This window comes from Siphateles boraxobius, unplaced genomic scaffold (genome assembly GCF_051911475.1).
Source record: "Siphateles boraxobius isolate OS27281-9 unplaced genomic scaffold, OSU_SipBor_1 8, whole genome shotgun sequence".
Lineage (NCBI taxonomy): Eukaryota > Metazoa > Chordata > Actinopteri > Cypriniformes > Leuciscidae > Siphateles > Siphateles boraxobius.
Genome location: NW_027509208.1, coordinates 27,980,446 through 28,001,080, shown reverse-complemented (window position 1 = coordinate 28,001,080; position 20,635 = coordinate 27,980,446). Strand labels below are relative to the sequence as shown.

At 44.2% G+C, this 20,635-nt stretch overlaps 1 protein-coding gene across 3 annotated transcripts in view; it reads right to left on the bottom strand.

The window, feature by feature from the left end:
• The window catches only part of lama4 (laminin, alpha 4), a 177,204-nt gene extending 156,797 nt beyond the window's left edge, over positions 1 to 20,407 (bottom strand). Inside the window, exon 1 of one of the 3 annotated variants that reach the window (XM_077220211.1) lies at positions 20,218 to 20,407. In XM_077220211.1, the coding sequence (XP_077076326.1) occupies positions 20,218 to 20,271 (54 nt within the window). In that variant the 5' untranslated portion in view covers positions 20,272 to 20,407. Of the gene's footprint in view, positions 1 to 17,582; positions 18,072 to 20,217 lie in introns of those variants that run through there. The other 2 variants (XM_077220210.1, XM_077220212.1) reach the window with 2 other exon arrangements.
• Between the last annotated feature and the right edge of the window lie 228 nt (positions 20,408 to 20,635).

Below are 20,635 nucleotides of genomic sequence, written 5' to 3'. Positions count from 1 at the left end.
TGTCGAACCGCCATCTGCTCTGTCTGAGCTAAAATCAACCAATCGTTGATGTAATTGAGGACACGAACACCCTGAAGCCTCAGGGGCACTAGTGCTGCGTCTATGCATTTCGTGAAAGTGCGGGGAGATAAAGCTAGGCCAAACGGAAGAACCCTGTGCTGGTACACCTCGCCCCCGAAGGCGAACCTCAGGAACTTCCTGTGTTGTGGAAGGTTGGAAATGTGGAAGTAAGCATACCTTAGATCTATCGTGACAGACCAGTCCTCGGATCTGATTTGTGACACGATCTGCTTGATAGTGAGCATCTTGAATTTTGGCTTCCCTACCGAGCGATTCAATAGGCGCAGGTCTAAAATTGGACGCAACCCCCCATCCTATTTTGGAACGATGAAATATCGGCTGTAATAGCCTGACTCCACACTGGGAGGAGGAACCCGTTCTATAGCCTCCTTTTGAAGGAGTGCTTTCACCTCTTGTTCCATAACCAGAGCCTGCTCGGGGCCCACCACTGTAGGCAGAGCCCCTCTGAATCTTGGTGGACGACACCTGAATTGGATAGCATAATCCCTTTCTATTGTCTGCAGGACCCAATGAGATTTTTTTGGCAGGCTTTTCCACTCTGCCAAAAATTCTACTAAGGGTACCAGTCTCTCGAGACTGGGCTCTGGTGTAACTTGAGCAGCAAACGCAGCGTCCTATAACGGCACACCGGCAGGGAACAACTGGTCTAACCGCTCTGAAACCCTCCTCAGAGGGAGCGAGCGTCCCTCGGGAAGTCGCTCGCTGGGACCGTCTGCGCCCCGGCATGAAGGCGGGGTTGGCAAAACGGGCCCCTGAGGGCACCGAGGAAGAATGGGCACCGTAGAAAGAGGTGAACACCTTTCCGCCTCGGTGGGGACCACCCTCAGTGTCCTGCGCGCCGTGGCTCCAGGACTTCTTCTTAGCCGAAGCCTTCTTAGCTAATATAACTGTCCTCAGATCAGTTCTATTACTGGGAGATTTCGGCTGAGAGTGCCACGGCTGAGCCCACTGTCCAGCAGGGGGAGCACGAGACGCGACACTCTACTTCAGCGCCCTATATGATGAGCTCGCAGACGGCCGGGGCTGCTCCCGCCCAGCAGCCCCAGGGACATGAATTTTTAAAGGGAGAAATTTCTTAAAAGCTGTTGTTTGCTTTTCCTTCTCCTGGAATTTATCGATGACAGAATTTACAGCATCGCCAAATAAACGCAGGGGGGAGAGAGGAGTGTCTAAAAGGAAAGCTTTTTCTTTTTCCTTTTATATTTGTCTGATTTAACCACAGATGTCTTTCTGCGGCCACCAGAGCTGCCATAGATCGACCCACTAGCTTGGCCGACTCTCTGGTTGCGCGCAGGGATAAATCAGCAGCCTGACACAGTTCGCGAACCACGTCAGCACTGACCTCCTCACTCTCACTCACGTCCCTCAGCAGGTCAGCCTGGTATGCCTGCATAATAGAAATAGTATGCAGACATGACGCAGCCTGACCCACCGCCGAATACGCTTTACCCACAAAAACCGAAATATTTCTAAGAGGCTTGGTGGGTAATGCCGGTGCCTTAACAGATGACGCAGCCTCGATGGAGAGAAAACTCGCAAGCGTCTCTTCCACGCGAGGCATAGCCGAAAAACCATATGATTTTGCCCCCACAATATTAGAATATGTTGAAGTCTGGGGACTAAACACTCTATATGACACCGTTTTTTGACACGATTTCGACACCTCAGTGTGGAGATCAGGAAAAAACGGCAAGCACCGGCGTGGAGGTTGCACTTGTGACGGCAAAAATCTCTCATCTAATTTTGATTTAGAAACAGACTCCTGTCTAGTCACTGGCTATACAATGCTGAGTTTTTCTACTGCTCTTGTTAATACCTCCACTAGCTCATCACTTTCGGGAGTGTAAGGTGGCGAATCCTCCACATCTCCCTCATTTATAACTGGTGCCTCAGCCCGAGCGGAAGAAACCGCAGCGCGTGCTTCTGAACACGGGACTGAGGCACTGGATCTCACAGGTGAAGGAAGAGATAAGTCAGAGCCCGTCTCTAACTCCGCTGAGAGATCCATATGCGATCCCCAAGATACGCGTCGTCGCTCTGCCTCGGCAAGAGCGGGACCCGAACCGCGGGGAGCGCGCACCGAAACCGCTCTCCTCGAAGAGCGCCCGGCGGGAGCGGAGCGTCCTTAATGGCAGACGCTCGCAATGCTCACAATCAGCTCCCTCGAGAGCTGACTGGGCATGCTGCACTCCCAAACAAACAACACAAAGAACGTGTGTATCCCCACTCGTAAAATAACGCGAGCAGGGAGGGACACACTTCCTAAACTGCTGTTCGTTCGCCATTCGCCATATCTCTCTTAATATATATATATATATATATATATATATAAATTGTTTGTGTGGTGCAGAGTATGTAAAGACAGACAATATTCACACAGGGACAGATTCACATATAGCGCGACTGAAGGCACAGAAAGCTGTTGCGCTTGTGTTTATGGGGTGCTTTATAGTTTCCTGGTCGATGAAGTCACCCGCCTATGACGTTCCATCTCTCCATTGGGCTGATTCCATACTTGCTTCATGACGCACAACGCAGGGGCGTTCCCACAGCGTTTGACGCAGCTCGAGTTCCCTTGAAAGGGAAATGCGCTTTTACAGATACTAGACACGTGACTTTCAAATGAGAGATTGGTATCAAAGAGCACACCCAGGTTCCTAACTGACGACGAAGACTTGACAGAGCAGCCATCAAGTGTTAAACAGTATTCTAGGTTATTGCGTGTGGAAGTTTTTTGTCCAATAATTAGAATCTCTGTTTTTTCAGAATTTAGTAGTAGGAAATTACTAGTCACCCAATTTTTTATATCAGCTATGCATTCCGTTAATTTTGTAAATTGGTAAGTTTCGTTAGGTTACCTCCAGCGGCTCGAGGTGAACCAAAAACAACTGATACCAGCTCTCAGTGATATACGTCGGGTCCCCGCTATGATAACAATAACTTTCTCAAATGTTTACAGAACAAGCGGGAACCCAGTGTGCCTGTATCTTTTTCAATTGCTGTTCGATTACATGATAGAAAGTCTAAGGCCTTCAAAAGCCATACAGCAAACCCATCTAATCTGGTGCCTATTACACGACATACCAAGATTGCTGTGGGGACAAAAAGTAAGACTGTTAAGTTAGCACTTTTAAACATCCGCTCACTTAAAATTAAATCACTTTTAGTCAACGACTTAATAACCACATACAACCTGGATTTTATGTTGCTAAATGAAACTTGGCTAGAAGACAGTTGCAGTGCAACAGTCCTCAATGAAACAGCCCCTCCTAACTTTACTTTTATGAGTGTCTGCAGAGCTGTCAGAAGAGGTTGGGGTTTAGCTGCTCTTCATAAAGATGTCTATCAATGTAAGCAAATATCATTTGGGAATTACCCGCCTTTCGAATATCTGGGTATTGTGTTAAAAGGTGCTCCACGCATTTTACTTATCATTGTTTACAGGCCTCCAAAATACTCTCCAGCTTTTGCTGAGAACTTAACAGAACTGTTATCAACAATTTCCTCAGAGTTTGACTGCTTTGCCATTGCTGGAGATTTTAACATTCACATAGATAATGCAGGAAACAATATGGGTAAAGAAATCAAAACTGTTTTAAAAATGTTTGATCTGACTCAGCATGTACATGGACCCACACATAATCGTGGACACACTCTAGATTTACTTATCAGTAAGGGTCTAAACATTTTATCAATTGTTATTAAGGATGTAGCACTGTCTGATCATTTTTGTATTTTCTTTGATATATTGATCTCTCCTGCCATTGAAGCTAGATCTGTGTCTGTCAAGAAGAGATGCTTAAATGAGAACACTAGTGTACTATTTATGAAGGCTATATCTTTAACACCAAGCATATCTGCTGACTCTGTTGATTTTCTCCTTGATTCTTTTAACTCAAAAGTTAAGAGTGTAATTGATGATATTGCTCCTGTGAAAGTCAGGAAGAAGAGTGACAGACAAAAAGCACCTTGGAGAAACTCAACAGCAGTGCAAAATATGAAAAGACAATGCAGAAAAGCAGAGCGCATGTGGCGGAAGACAAAACTTGTAGTCCATTATAACATCTACAAAGACAGCATCCATGCTTTCAATAAGGAACTAAGCAAAGCTAGACAGACTTTCTTCTCGAATATTATAAACAGCAATATAAACAACACGCGCACTCTTTTTGCTACTGTAGAGAGACTGACAAACCCCCCAAGCCAGATTCCCAGTGAAATGCTCTCAGTGAGAAAGTGCAGTGAGTTTGCTTCCTTCTTCTCTGTGAAAATCAATAATATCAGAAAGGTGATCAGCTCATCCTTGAGTTGCGCTGGGGTCAGGCAGATCAGACAACAGCAGGAGAAAGTAGCCACTATGTCTGATTTCGAAGAAATTGATGGCAAAATTTTGGAAGAAACCGTACAGCACCTAAAAACATCAACCTGCGCCCTTGACGCACTTCCCACATCTTTTTTCAAAAATGTGTTACACAGCTTAGAAGCAGATCTCCTAGAAGTGGTAAATGCCACACTTCTCTCTGGAAGTTTTCAGACCTCCCTGAAAACTGCTGTTGTCAAGCCCCTCCTGAAAAAGAGCAATCTGGATAAGACCATATTAAACAACTATAGACCGATCTCAAATCTTCCTTTCATAGGCAAGATCATTGAAAAAGTTGTCTTCAATCAGCTGAACAAATTCTTAAGCTCGCATGGATACTTTGACCATTTTCAATCTGGTTTCCGACCGCACCACAGTACAGAGACCGCGCTCATAAAGATAATAAATGATATTCGCTTAAATACTGATACAGGCAAATTATCAGTGCTGGTACTACTCGACCTCAGTGCTGCATTTGACACTGTCGATCACAAAATACTTCTTGACAGGCTGGAAAACTGGGTCGGGCTTTCTGGGATAGTCCTAAAATGGTTCAGGTCATACTTAGGAGGCAGAGGTTATTATGTGAGTATAGGAGACCATAAGTCTGAGTGGACATCCATGACATGCGGAGTCCCTCAAGGCTCAATTCTTGCGCCACTCCTATTCAACCTGTACATGCTCCCAATGAGCCAAATAATGAGAAAGAACTAAATCGCTTACCATAGCTATGCAGACGACACACAGCTCTACTTATCCCTATCGCCTAACGATTACAGCCCCATTGACTCCCTTTGCCAAAGCATCGATGAAGTAAACAATTGGATGTGCCAAAACTTTCTTCCGTTAAACAAAGACAAAACTGAAGTCATTGCGTTTGGAAACAAAGATGAAGTTCTCAAGGTGAACGCATACCTTCAGTCTAGGGGTCAAACAACTAAAAATCAAGTCAGGAATCTGGGTGTGTCTCTGGAGTCAGACCTTAGTTTCAGTAGTCATGTCAAAGCAATAACTAAATCAGCATACTATCACCTGAAAAATATTGCAAGAATTAGATGCTTTGTTTCCAGTCAAGACTTAGAAAAACTTGTGCATGCTTTCATCACCAGTAAGGTGGATTATTGTAATGGACTTCTCACTGGCCTTCCCAAAAAGACCATAAGACAGTTGCAGCTCATACAGAACGCTGCTGCTAGGATTCTGAGCAGAACCAGAAAATATGAACACATCACACCAGTCCTCAGGTCTTTACACTGGCTGCCAGTTACATTTAGGATTGATTTTAAAGTATTATTACTGGTATATAAATCATTCAATGGCCTAGGACCTCAATACATTGCAGATATGCTCACTGAATACAAACCCAACAGATCACTCAGATCATTAGGATCACATCGGCTAGAAATACCAAGGGTTCACTCTAAGCATGGCGAGTCCGCTTTTAGCTACTATGCCAGCCGCAGCTGGAACCAGCTTCCAGAAGAGATCAGATGTGCTCCTACAGTAGTCACATTCAAATCCAGACTCAAAACACATCTGTTTAACTGTGCATTTACTGAATGAGCACTGTGCAACTGTTCGTCCGACTGTTTGTACTATATTTTATTTTATGTTTTAATTATTCTGATTTCATTTGATTATTTCTGTATTTTATCTTTTATTCTAAACTGTTTTAATTATTCTGATTTATTTTGATTACTTTAATTTCTTCTATGTAAAGCACTTTTAATTACCATTGTGTATGAAATGTGCTATATAAATAAACTTGCCTTGCCTTGCCTTGCCTTGCCTTGCCTAGGTTTTGAGGAAATATAGAGCTGAGTATCATCAGCATAACAGTGAAAACTAATTCCATGTTTCCTAATGATATCTCCTAACAGTAGCATGTACAGAGTGAAATGCAGCGGTCCTAGTACTGAGCCTTGTGGTACGCCATACTGAACTTTTGACCGATAAGACATCTCTTCATTTACTGCTACAAACAGATAATGGTCAGATAAGTATGATTTAAACCATGCTAGTGCAATTCCACTAATGCCAACATAGTTTTCTAGTCTATTTAATAGAATGTTGTGGTCAATGGTGTAAAATGCAGCACTAAGATCAAGTAACACTAATAGAGAGATACAACCACGATCGGAAGATAAGAGCAAATCATTTGTGACTTTAATGAGAGCAGTCTCAGTACTATGGTACGGTCTAAATCCGGACTGAAAATCCTCGCAGATAGCATTTCCTTCAAGAAAGGAACACAGTTGTGAGGATACTGTCTTTTCTTATATCTTTGACAGAAAAGGCAATTTCGAGATCGGCCTGTAATTGACTAATTCCGTAGGATCAAGTTGCGTTTTTTTTAACAAGCGGTTTAATCATAGCCAGCTTACAGGGTTTTGGTACGTATCCTAGAGACAAAGATTAATTAATGATATTGAGAAGAGGATCTATGACCTCTGGAAGCATCTCTTTCAATAGTTTAGTCGGTATAGGGTCTAACATACAAGTTGTCGATTTAGATGAGTTAACGATTTTGCAAAATTCTTCTTCTCCTATACCAACAAATGAATCAAATTTTCCTCAGGGAGACTACAATGCACTCCCTGATGCGATACTGTAGTAGACGGTTGCATAGTTATAATTTTGTCCCTGATATTATCGATCTTACAAGTGAAGAAGTTCATAAAGTCATTACTGCTGTGTTTCTTGGAAACTTCTGGGCTTGAAGGTTTCTTTTTCGCTAGTTTAGCCACTTTTTCAAATAAATACCTAGGATTATGTTTATCTTCTTCTAATAGGGTTGAAAAATAACCAGATCTAGCAGCTTTTAAAGCCTCTCTGTAAGCAATCGAGCTGTCCTTCCATGCAATCCGAAATACCTCTAGTTTTGTTTTCTTCCAGTTGCGCTCCATTTTTCTGGCTGCTCTCTTAAGGGCCTGAGTGTGCTTGTTGTACCACGGCGTTGGACTATTTTCTTTAATCTTCTTTAAGCGCAGCGGAGCAACTGCGTCTAAAGTGCTGGAAAAGAGAGAGTTAAAAGTTTCTGTTGCAATATCGAGTTCTTCTAAGCTATATTTGCAGCCTTGGCTAAATGTAATTTACATGAGACTAGATAACGATCTGAGATGTCGTCGCTCTGCTGCAGTATTTCAACGGCATCAACATCTATTCCATGTGATAATATTAGATCTAGAGTATGATTACGACAATGAGTAGGTCCTGACACGTGTTGTCTAACTCCAACTGAGTTTACAATGTCTTTAAATGCCAATCCCAATGCATCATTTTCATTATCTACATGTATATTAAAATCACCAACAAAATTGGTACTTTATCTGCAGCCAATACTAATTCTGATAGAAAGTCAGCAAATTCTTTGATGAAGTCTTTATGGTGCCCTGGTGGCCTGTATACAGTAGCCAGCAGAATTCTCAAATGTGATTTATCGTTTACACTATATATTTTTACATTAAGCACCAACACTTTAAAAGAAGTATATTTAAAACTAGATTTCTTAGTGGTTTTGAAAATATTAAAATAGATTACAGCAACACCTCCCCCTTTGCCTTTCGGACGAGGTTCATGTTTATAACAGTAATCTTGGTGGACTCATTTAAAGTAATGTAATTGTTTGGTTTTAGCCAGGTTTCTGTCAAAGACAGCACATCTAGGTTATAATCTGAAATCATATCATTAACAATAAGTGCTTTTGAAGTAAGGGATCGAATATTCAGCAACCCAAGCACCCAACCCAGTCTGTCTGCTTCCAGACCTGAGCCCCAGATTGTCATGTTTTATCTCTAAGACTATGAGCCAAATTACTAGAGAAAAGAGCAGCACCATCCAAGGAGGGATGAATACCATCTCTTTTCAACAGGCCAGGTTTGCCCCAAAAACTTTTCCAATTTCTACGAATTCTATATTATTTTGAGGACACCACTTAGACAGCCAGCCATTGAGTGAACACAATCTACTAACTCATCACTCCTTCGGACAGGAAGGAGGCCAGAGCAAATTACAGTGCCTGACATCGTGCTTGCGAGTTCAAAACACCTCTTTAATGTTAATTTTGGTGATCTCCGACTGGCGAAGTCGAACATCATTAGTGCCGACGTGAAAAATAATCGTAGAGAATTTACGATTAGAATTAGCCAGCACTTTTAAATTTGCTTTGATGTCAGGCGCTCTGGCTCCCGGCAAACATGTGACTATGCTGGCTGGTGTCTCTGTTTTCACGTTCCGTGTAATAGAATAGTCAATTACCAGGGCGCAATCAACAGAATTCTCAGTCAGTGGTTCACTGAGTGGGGCAAATCGATATGTTGTGGTAATTGGAACGGAAGAGTGTTTTTTTGATCCGCGACTAGAGCGATCCCTCACTGTCACCTATTTGCCTTGCTGTACAGGCAATAATTCAGCCGGAACCGAATCATGTAAAGGGTTCACTATGCTTGGCGCATCCAAAGTAGTATCTAAAGCTCTTGCACACTTACTATCCTCAATAAAATTTTGGATGCGTGTCTCGCAAACAGCCTGACTGTTTCCTTGCATTTATCACATATATATCCTATATTGCCGACGGGGAAGGCTATACTAAACATGTGGCATGAAGTGCAGGTGACAATAACAGGACAAGACATTACTCACCGTGTTTGTTGATTGATTCTTAGGCCCTGTCCACACGGAGACGCGTTTAGCTGTATACGTAAAAAAAAGAGACTGAAACCGCTATTTTTTGAAACCGGGTCCCAGGGTGGATAAATCTGAAAACGACACTTTTGTGTTTTCGTGTGTACGGCCAATCCGTATATTTTGTGAAACGATGATGTCATCATCCTACATGTCGACTAGTCAGACAAATCAGTAACAACAACTGCGACTTCTGCTTGAGTTCATGCTTCAGAAGCTATTGAGCCTCTTTTATTTATTTATTTATTATTTAGGCCTACTTTAATGTATTTTTATTTTATTTATTTATTTTACTTCTTTATTTATTTATATTTCTTTCTTATGCTATGATGCTTGTATTTTGTCTGATTAAGACATTTCGTATTTTGTAGGGATAGGCATTTCAAGCAAAAATAATATTCGACGATCGCTGGGAATTATTGTATTATTATTCAAAAAACGCACCTCTGCCCCCTCATGCTCACCGGTAACACGGCGTTCGCTCCGACATTAAATATGTACTGTAGGCCTACATTTTGTAAACAATAAAGAAAAGTTAGTTTCATATTTATGTTTAAATATTATGTTATTTTTTTGAAAAGTGAACAGCGTGAGTAGCCTAATCATAAGATGCGCAATATCGAGACACATCATTTTGACCACTTCATTAAGTTTTGTTTTGTATAAAGCCTTTCTTTAAAGTGAATTTCGTTTTGTATAAATTGTATCTTAATTTTAATCAATGTTTCATCAACCAATTTACAGGATTTAATAAATAAGAAGCAAATATAGCAGACAATAGCCTATAATCAGGACATGGAGGCGCCGACGCGATATAACTTGCATCGCACGTGAACTGGAGCTTGTCTCATAAATGAACAGAAACTCAGAAATATATCTAAGCTTGAAATGTCTACTTTTAAACAAAACAATTCAAAACAAAAAGAAACAGACAACTCTAATAATGAAGTTCGTATTTCTCTCTATAGGCACCTTCACAATACTGCGAAGGTGGCGAGTCAGCATCGTCACATAAAACACTAGTTTATTAATAAACAATTAAAATGTCTCCTTGCTATATTTGACACATTCATAATGATTAGGCTATTTGCCGTTTGTGGCAAGCTTTATGCTTTAGCTAACTAATCGAATATCGTGACTCATCCCTATTTTGTACCAGGCCATTTATGGTATTTCATATTGTTCAATAAAGTTCTTGGTAAAAAAGAAAAGAAGCTACTGTGTCTAATATTACATTCTGTATATTATTGTATACAGCGCGAAAGGTTTATGCGCAAGTCTTCTTCTCTGTTTTTAGTGTATCTGTGTCAGAAATACAGCGCCTCATACTGGTCTGGCATGTATACTACATCGGTTTGAGTCGGTTTCAGTGGTTTCGTGTGTACGCAGATATTTCTTGAGAAGGCGCCGTGTTTACGGATTTTTTTTTTTAGAACGAGGAAAAAAAGATCGGATAGGGAAAGCTCTGGCTTCGTGTGGACGTGGCCTTACTCACCTGGGCTTTTATTAACTCAGAGGCGCGGGCGTGCGAGAGAAAAATAAATAAATAAACTGAGCGCACGGGTGGCGCGTTAACAGACTAACAAGTTACTAGTGTGTCGTGCTAAGAATAACGGAAGCTAGCGAATGATAAATAAGCTGTAATTAGTATTATAAACAATTAGAAATGATAGTAAATGATGGTCCAAAACAGAAAGAAATACGAAGCTAATACGAGGCTTAGACGGAGCTTACAGCCTCGAAGCAGACAAAACTCACAGCACAGCAGGCAGTGAGGCAGACAGGAGCAATCGATCAGCGATCCACCGAACAGCCAAGCTAGTTCACTCAGAGACACCTCAAGCATGTTACTAAGCTAGCAACCTAGTAAGCATAACATGTACAGCCCACCAATATTAAAAAAAGTTGATCACTGTAATTAAAATTGCAATTAAACATTAGTTATTGAATGAAAAATGAAATAGGCCTATAATGAACATTTGCTATTTTAGAATTTGTCTGATCAAGGTTATTTAGGGTATGTTTACACGACACCGTTTTCAACTGAAAATATAAAACTCGTCATGCGTTTTGGCCGTTTTGTGTGCCTGAAAACGCAAACTTTTGAAAACAGGTTTCAAAGTGCAAGTTTTTGAAAAAGGTCTCTGTATAAACAACAAAAAGTGTAATCCCTGAAAACGATGACGTCATGCACATGTGTATTACGTGTTCAGTCTATAGTGTTTCATCGTCATCTAATGGCCTGGCAGCAGAAAACTAAGTTTTTAATCGTTTTCGTGGATCCCTGTGAAAGATCCACCTGTGAAAGGCGATCGTTTTGACAATGATGTCGACTGACTGTACACGGAAAACTCAAATGAAAAACGTCTCGGGTTACGTATGTAACCCTTGTTCCCTGAGAAGGGGAACGAGACACTGCGTCGGTGACGACACTAGGGGAACGCCCTTCAGCGTAGCACGTCTGAATTTATGAATGAAACCGAATCCAATCCTATTGGCGTCGCGTGATGACGTAGCGTGTGACGGCATAAGCGGATGTGTACAAAAGTCGCCGGCACACAGAAAATGTCAGCTTTTGCTATGAAGCAAGTGCTCCAAGCAGGGTGAGGTGTGGCGAACCGACGCAGTGTCTCGTTCCCCTTCTCAGGGAACAAGGGTTACATACGTAACCCGAGACGTTCCCTTTCGAGGGAACTCGAACTGCGTCGGTGACGACACTAGGGGAACGAGATACCCACTATGCCACAACGAACCCCGCTCATCCTAGTGTGAAGCTGTCTTCAGGCACAACTTAGGACAAAAGCACTCGTGCACCGGGTGTAGAGGGAAGGTCCAGACTGTAAAACCTCATGAATGTGTGCGGAGTGGCCCAGCCAGCCGCCTCACATATGTCATGTATGGAAACCCCTGAAAGGAGGGCTCTAGAGGACGCCATGTCTCTGGTGGAGTGAGCCCTCACGGCCATAGGTGAAGGCAAATTGCGCACCTGATAGGCCAGGGAAATAGTCTGAACGATCCAGTTTCTGATGGTCTGCTTAGAGGCGGGAAGCCCCTTCTTGGGAGACCCAAAACACACCAGCAACTGGTCCGACTTCCGCCATGAGGAGGACTTCTGGATGTAATACTGAAGTGCTCTGACAGGGCAGAGCAGATGAAGTCTCTCCTCATCCGCCGTCACATGAGGCGGAGGATGAAATGCCTGCAGAACCAAAGGCCGTGCCACATTAGATGGCACCTTGGGCAAATAGCCAGGCCTGGGGTGAAGGATGGCCTTAATGTTGCCGGGAGCAAACTCCAAGCACTCATTGGAAATAGAAAGCGCCTGGAGATCTCCTACCCTCCTCAGAGAAGTAATAGCCAACAAAAAGACCACCTTAAATGAAAGGTTCTTGGCCTCAGCCGACTCCAATGGTTCGAAAGGGGCCTCGGCCAGCCCTTCGAGCACCACTGCCAGGTCCCAAGAGGGAACCCTGGTGCGAGTCGCAGGTCTCATCCTCCAGGCTCCACGGAGGAAACGTACGACCAGGTGATGCCTCCCCAGAGGACCATCACTCAGAGGAGCGTGGAAAGCCGCAATGGCAGCCACATAAACCTTGAGTGTGGACGGGGTAAGCCCGGCAGAAAAGCGGTCTTGGAGAAACTCCAGTACAGAAGCCACTGGGCAGTTAACTGGGTCCAAATCACGCTCTCTGCACCAAATGGAAAATACATTCCACTTAAGGCCGTATAACTTCCTCGTGGAGGGAGCTCTGGAAGTGAGTATAGTTTCAACCACCTCTGCTGACAGGCCGGCTTCTAGGTACTGTGCCCCCTCAGGGGCCAGACCCACAGTTTCCACAGCTCGGGCCGAGGGTGGAGAACTGAGCCCCCCGCCTGAGACAACAGGTCCCTCCTCAGAGGGATCTGCCATGGCGGGCCTGCCAGAAGCAAGATGATGTCCGAGAACCATACTCGGGCCGGCCAAAAAGGGGCTACTAATAGTAGGCTGACTCCGTCCTGACGGACCCTCTCCAGAACTGCTGGGAGCAGAGCGATTGGGGGAAAGGCGTACAGACGCAGCCTCGGCCACGTCTGCACAATGGCATCCAACCCCAGCGGGGCTGGATGTGTGAGGGAGAACCACAGTGGACAGTGTGTCGTCTCTCGAGACGCAAATAGGTCCACTTCCACTGGGCCAAACCTCTCGCATATTAACTCCACCACCTCGGGGTGGAGTCTCCAATCCCCGGGCCTCAGCCCCTGCCTCAACAGCATGTCTGCTCCCTGGTTCTGGTCCCCCGGGACATACATCGCCCTGAGAGACGACAGTCTCCGCTGGGACCACAGGAGGATCTGATGCGCCAGTCTGCACAGAGGGCGCGACCTCAGACCCCCCTGATGATTTAAGTAAGATACCACCGACATATTGTCGGATCTTACTAGGACATGGCGACCATGGAGGTCTGGCAGAAAGCTCCTCAGAGCCCGGAACACCGCCAACATTTCTAGGCAATTTATGTGCCAAGAGGAATGTTGGTCCTGCCAGAGACCTCTCGTAAAACGGCCGTCCATGACCGCGCCCCAGCCCGTGAGGGAGGCGTCTGTCGAAATAGATATCCGGTGACACAACGCTCCCAGCCTGGGACCCTCGGACAAGAACCAAGGCTTCTTCCAAATTGATAGGGAACGAAAGCATCTGCGCGTAACCCTTATCAAGAGGAATGGATTTCCCTTCGGGGAAAACCCCTTGGCTCTTAACCACCACTGCAGGGCTCTCATGTGCAGCAGGCCAGAAGGTATCACGCTGGACGCTGCTGCCATTAGACCCAACACTCTCTGAAAGTGTTTGACAGTGACGGCCTGGCCTAGCTTTATCCTGGACACTGAGGTCAGGATAGACTCGATCCGAGCAGGAGACAATTGTGCCTGCCTCGTGACTGAGTCCCACACCACTCCCAGGAACGTGGTTCTCTGGGCTGGTGTCAACACGCTCTTCTTCGTGTTGAGTCTCAACCCCAGGCTCTGGATGTGGGCGAGGACGACATCTCGATGCCGAATCGCCAACTCTCTCGACTGTGCCAGTATTAACCAGTCGTCGATGTAATTGAGCACCCTGATGCCCTCGAGCCTCAGGGGTGCTAGAGCTGCATCCATACACTTGGTAAAGGTGCGAGGGGAGAGTGCTAGGCCGAACGGAAGAACCCGATATTGGTAAGCTTCGCCCCCGAAAGCAAACCTTAGGAACCTCCTGTGAGATGGAAGGATGGAGATGTGGAAGTAGGCGTCTTTTAGATCTATCGTGACAAACCAATCCTCGGATTGGATTTGACTCACGATAATGGGAATAGTGAGCATTTTGAACCTGAATCTCCTTAGAGACCGATTCAGATGCCTCAGATCTAAAATTGGACGCAACCCTCCATCCTTCTTTGGAACTATGAAGTACCCTCGGGGCTGGTGTCCAGTGTTTTGTGTAAGCCCTTGGCGGCACCCTGAACCGGAAGACCGGCAGGGGAAAACCGACAACGACCCACAGTGTGCGAGCGCGAACGCTGTCTGACTGCAAGCCTTTGGGGCAGAGAAGACAGCGTGTGCTCGCTGGAAGCTGGCGCGTCCCGATGCGTCAGAGACGGCGGGATACTGACGCCAGCTTCCTGAGGGCCCGACGAGAGAGGGTACCTCGGTCGCTCTCTCTCGGGGGGGGGCGGCCCCACAGGAGTTAGGACCTCTTTCCCTTCGCCTTCCTGGACTGGATGACGGTCCTCAGATCCGTCCTTCCAGAAGGCTGTGGGTGAGAGCGCTGCCTAGGGTCCCAAGCTGCTTGAGGGGGACCTCTAGAAGCGACACTCCCTCTTTGGCCTTGGCGATAGGAGCTGGATGACGGCTGTGGCTGTTTTGACCCTCTAGCAGCCGACTTCCTAGACCTCGACCGGCGAGGGAGATATTGCCTAAACGCTTCACTCTGCTTCTTAGTGTCCTGAAATCTGTCGACGACAGCATTAACCGCCTCGCCGAACAGACCAGAGGTACAAATGGGTGCATCAAGAAGAAAAGCCCTGTCCTTCTCCTTGATGCCAGAGAGATTAAGCCACAGATGCCTCTCCGTGGTCACCATAGCTGACATGGAGCGGCCGATGGGCGCGGGCCGTCTCCTTGGTAACCCGGAGAGACAAGTCTGTGGCCTTACGAAGCTCGGCAATATCCTCCATAGTAGGACCCTCGCCCTGGTCCATGTCTTTTAAGAGGTCGGCCTGGTACGCCTGCAGAATGGCCATCGTGTGCAGGCTCGCACCAGCCCGACCTGCCGCCATATAGGCCCTGCCCACCAATGCAGATGTAGTGCGACATGGCTTGGAGGGCAGCGCCGGTGTCTTAAGGGACGATGCAAGATCGGGTGAAAGGTAACTGGCTAGAGCTTCCTCAACCCGAGGCATCGTCCCATAACCGTTCTCTCTAACCCCCATAATGTCACTATAGTTCAACATCGGGGGGTTAGACAGGCGCGCTGAAAAGGGCCTGTTCCAGGATTTACACAACTCGTTGTGTAAATCCGGGAAGAACGGTAGAGACCGGCGTGGAGGATGTGCGCGGTGCTGCAGGAAGCGCTCGTCGAGTTTACTTCTGACTCGCTCTTCCTGCCTCTCCTGTGGCCAACTAATATGCAGTTTAGTCACAGCCCGTGTCACCACCTCCAAAAGCTCATTATAACTGGGCGCAATTTGTGTGTGTGTGTGTGCTTCATGCAGATCCCCCTCCACGACGCTGAGCACATCTAATTCCTCAGAATCAGACAGCTGCAGCACTGGGTCTGCATCCCGAACGGGAGAAGCCGCGGAGCGGGCTCCCGAACGGGGGATAGGGGAATCTGAGCTTTCAGATGAGGATTGGGAAAGTGCCTCGGCAGTCCCGATCCCCTCTGAAAGCTCCCTTTGCGAACCCCACGATCTAAGCCGCCGCATCGCCTCGGCAGATGCAGGACCTGAACCGCGGGGAGCGCGCATCTGGCCATCCTCAGAAAATAAAGCCAGACGGGAACGCAGCACTCTCATAGAAAGAGAATCACAGTGGCCACAAGCAGCCCCCTCGAGAGCTGCTTGGGCGTGCTGCATTCCTAAACAAGCCACACACATCTCGTGTGTGTCCCCAGCCGTGATAAAGCGAGGGCACAGGAACACACAATTTTTAAACTGCTCACTCATTCTCACAATAAATCAGAACTGAGACAAACAACACCAAATAGGACAAACTGATTTCACCACAACACAGAGCGCTTGCTGAATAGCAAAAAGCTGACATTTTCTGTGTGCCGGCGTGCTTTTGTACACATCCGCTTATGCCGTCACACGCTACGTCATCACGCAACGCCAATAGGATTGGATTCGGTTTCATTCATAAATTCAGACGTGCTACGCTGAAGGGCGTTCCCCTAGTGTCGTCACCGACGCAGTTCGAGTTCCCTCGAAAGGGAACTTCTCCGTTTTAAGCAGATTGTTGTCGTGTAAACGTATCCATAGCTGCCTACTTTGAGAAACAGCATTTGTATCGGAGACATTTCTATAATGGGTCTAGTTCTAAAATGGTCTAGCTTACTATGCTTTGGAACACAACTTGAATTTGTTCTGATCTAAAGGGAATGTACCAGTAAGGAAGTTTTCCCACACTCTTGGGTACCCACTAGAGCAATATTTCCCAACCCCAACAGATGGCCTCCATTCGCTCTCTGTTGCATTACCGGTGGGGAGTGACTATTAGACCTTCTAGACTCTCAACAGCTGCTGGTTGGGTAGGTGGGGGTGGGAGCAAACTTACAGAGCATAAGACGCATAAACCCCTCTCTCCATTGAAACTATTTTAACGGTTTGTATTCATAGCATGTTTAACACTGAACCTAATGTTTAATGTAGTATTAGATTTAACACAAGTCCACACCCAAACAGCCAAGTCGAACATTTCCTTCAGAAAAACAACTATTGACGATTCTCAAAATCTCCAGTAAGAACAGCCCATAGAAAAATACCATTGCTCTAAAGTTGCTCTTGAAGTTCTGATGTTTCATTTAAGTCAAATTTATTTATATAGCCTAGTGCTTTTCATTCTACAAATTGTTTCAAAGCAGCAACTTTATCTCTGATATGTTCCCTTTAATTCTTCGCCAGAGATAAAAACACATAAATGAGGTACTCAATGACATACAATAAGAACTAGCATAGCCTCGCTCAAATAATTTGAACGTTGAATTTGATTAGAAATATTACAGCATATTTAAATCTCTTTTGATTGCTGTCTTTATTATCTGATAATTTTGAGCACATACAGAGCTAAAAAGAATGCAACACTATTAAGGAAATTGGTCTGGATAAAAGTATACGTGCAATATCTGCAAACAACATGTAATAAAGAAACTAAAGTGAATCATTTTAGTTGTATGTTTATTTTGAAACCTTTATCACATGATGTCAATTCAAAAGAGAGGACTTACCCTGTAGATTGTGTTAAACTGTTGCGATGAAGCTGTATGCGTGAGTGCTGAGAAGATGTAGAGAACGCTGATAGATCCCAACAGCAAAGAGGCCATGATTCCCCCTGCAACTATTCTAAAAGCCCAGCAGTGTGTGTGGTTGTGTTCCCTGCTGTAGAGTCTTTCTCACATCTATTTCTTCCCAAGCTATTTTTTTGTCCTTTCTCAAGCCTATGTAGTTTGTGCTGCTGTTCTCTTCTTCTCTCGTTTACGCCCTGCCCTGCCAAGCTGGACTTCCTCCCTCGAACACCCACGGCCCCCCTCTTCCTCACTCACACTTTTCCCTCACAAGATCTTGAATGGAAATCACATGCAGCTGAGGGAAAAAAAATTAGTTTAGAGAAACCAAACTGAGGGAGTGGGACTCCTGAGTATTTTACTGTAACTTCTGCTGTTGCTGCCCTAAAGGTGAATAAATGTTGCCTGATTGGCAGAGAGAAAGTAATGGTCAGCTCACAGTACCCTTTGACCTTGGTTGTGGCCCTCCCCCTCCCTGTGGATGTCTCTTAACCTCTCTAACCCACAGGAAATGCCATCTCCTACAGCACACACACATTCAGATGAGATGCATGACAACATATCGGGTACACAAAACAGGGTCAGTTTTCTGCTCTTGTGTTTTTTGGTTGTTCGTCCAGAGATTCTTAGTTCATGGATTCCTCTCAATTGATTTTGCAGCATTGAGTATTTTAGTCAATCACAGCATTTCTTTTGAAAAAAATGACCAATCAGAGGTGTTTAGTTACCGGTAGTGAGAACCTGCTCAGTATTGCTCAAAATACTGAACGAGTTTGTTTAACAAAAGTTTAAGTTCTACACGCAATCAAATCCTCTAAACAACAAAAAAAGATTGTAATCAAGATGGTGTTTATACGAGACAACTGTGCCCGCATCGTAACTGAGTCCCATACTACCCCCAGAAATGTAGTTCTCTGTTGAGGAATTAGTGAACTCTCTATTTGACATTGAGTCTCAGCCCCAGGCACCTCAGATGGTGAAGAACGACATCTAAATGCTGAACCGCCATCTCCTCTGACTGTTCTAGAATGAATTACTTGTCTGGCATGCATAATACAGCGTTTTAGTCTCTTTCGCGGATCCGTGTGATGGGTAATCATTTTTATTATGTTGTCATCTGTACAGAGGAAAAAACTTTTCCGTTTTTAGTACATCGTTGTCGTGTAAACTTACCCTTACTTATAAACTTATTGTAAACTTTTTGTAAACTTATTGAACTTACAGTTCAATTATCGATACAGCAGGTCTGTTCAGTGGCGGATTAAGACTCTTTGGTGCCCCAGGGCACTGCCACTTATGGATGTCGGATGCTGACATCTATATAACGTTGGGTTCTGACGTTACCCAACTTTAAGTTCCCACCAAAATCTAACGTCTGTCCGATGTCATATGTTGACGTAAGTCTGACGTTGGGTTCTGACGTCAACCACACTTTTATAAATATTTGCGTGGTGCCCCCCTGGACGTGGTGCCCCTGGGCACTTGCCCAATTGCCCATTTGGTTAATCCGCCTATGGCTCTGTTCAGTTCTCATACAGTGTTGTCAAAGCAGGCAGATCTAAAATATTATGAATAACACATGTCCCCAACTTAGCAAGCCAGAGGCGACAGTGGAAAGGAATTTAGGAAAAAACTAGCAAGACAGAAAACAGGAAATGAAGGCAAACTAAACACCACAGGGAACATGTGATAATAAAAAAATGTTTTTTTTAATTCCAGTCACTCGGAGGGTCACCAGGGGTGGGTCACCAGGGCCGGAATTTAGAACCACTGCAATAAATGCAAAAAAAAAAAAAAAAATAGTAATAATTATAATGATCTTAATAATTTTAATTACTTAATGATTTATAGGCAGATTATTCTTTATATATATGTTTTGTTGAAGACATTATGTTGATTCATCATACAGATCTTGATAAAACTTCAACATTGATTTTAACAACCATTCAGCATTAAAGGACTAGTTCACTTTTAAATGAAAATTACCCCATGATTTACTCACCCTCAAGCCATCCTAGGTGTGTATGACTTTCTTCTTTCAGAAGAATACAATCAAAGTTATATTAATAACCACCCTGATGCTTCCGAGCTTAATAATGGCAGAATAATGTCATATATACATGACTTGAGGGTGAGTAAATCAAATTTTTTTCATTTTAATTTTATTTTTTCATTTTAATTTAATTTTAATTTTAAAGTGAACTACTCCTTTAAATTTAGTTTCAATGCTTAAACAAAAACTCATTATTTCAACCACATTTCAGCTTTGAAGGTCAGTCACATGCCAGCTAGGAAGGTTGAAACTTCTCAGACTAGTCATCTGACTCCTCATGTTGTGTTATTTTAGCATGCTGGGAGATAAAAATGGTAAATATTATTGAGCTAAACTTGTTTCTCTTTGAGTCAGTGGTTCTCAATTCCGGTCCTGAAACCCACCGCTCTGGAAATTTTGTATGTCTCTCGTAACTGACTAATTTCACTGGGGCTGGTGCCAATGCCTAGCCTGGCAGTGAGAACCACTGATCTAGACACTACCCTTAACCCTAACCTCAGGGCAACTGCTAAATGCACAACTTACGTTTTGTTGAATCTGGTTGTGTTCCGGCTCTGCAGTAGCAGCAGGGTTTTTCATCCGTACCTGAAAGTTCTAACCCTCCAATATGTGTGGCGCACAAATAGTATACATCTGTTCACACAAAGAGAACTTCCTGTCTCTTAGAATTAGATTAGTAATGTCCCATATATAGATATTTTCCTCTGCTTCTCTGCACACCTGAAAAAACAGGAAATGGATTTATGAATCTGCCATTGGATGTGTTTTTTTTATTTTTAGATTTTAAAAAAAATGCAGACATATTTCATCAAATTCTAAATATTTATCTATTTAATTATGGCTAGGTTAAATACATCCCTTGTGAAAAGGTAACCAAATATAATGTTTTCGGAAATGTTATTTGTAATGAAAAAAAAAAGTGTAACCTAAATTAGCTAAAATT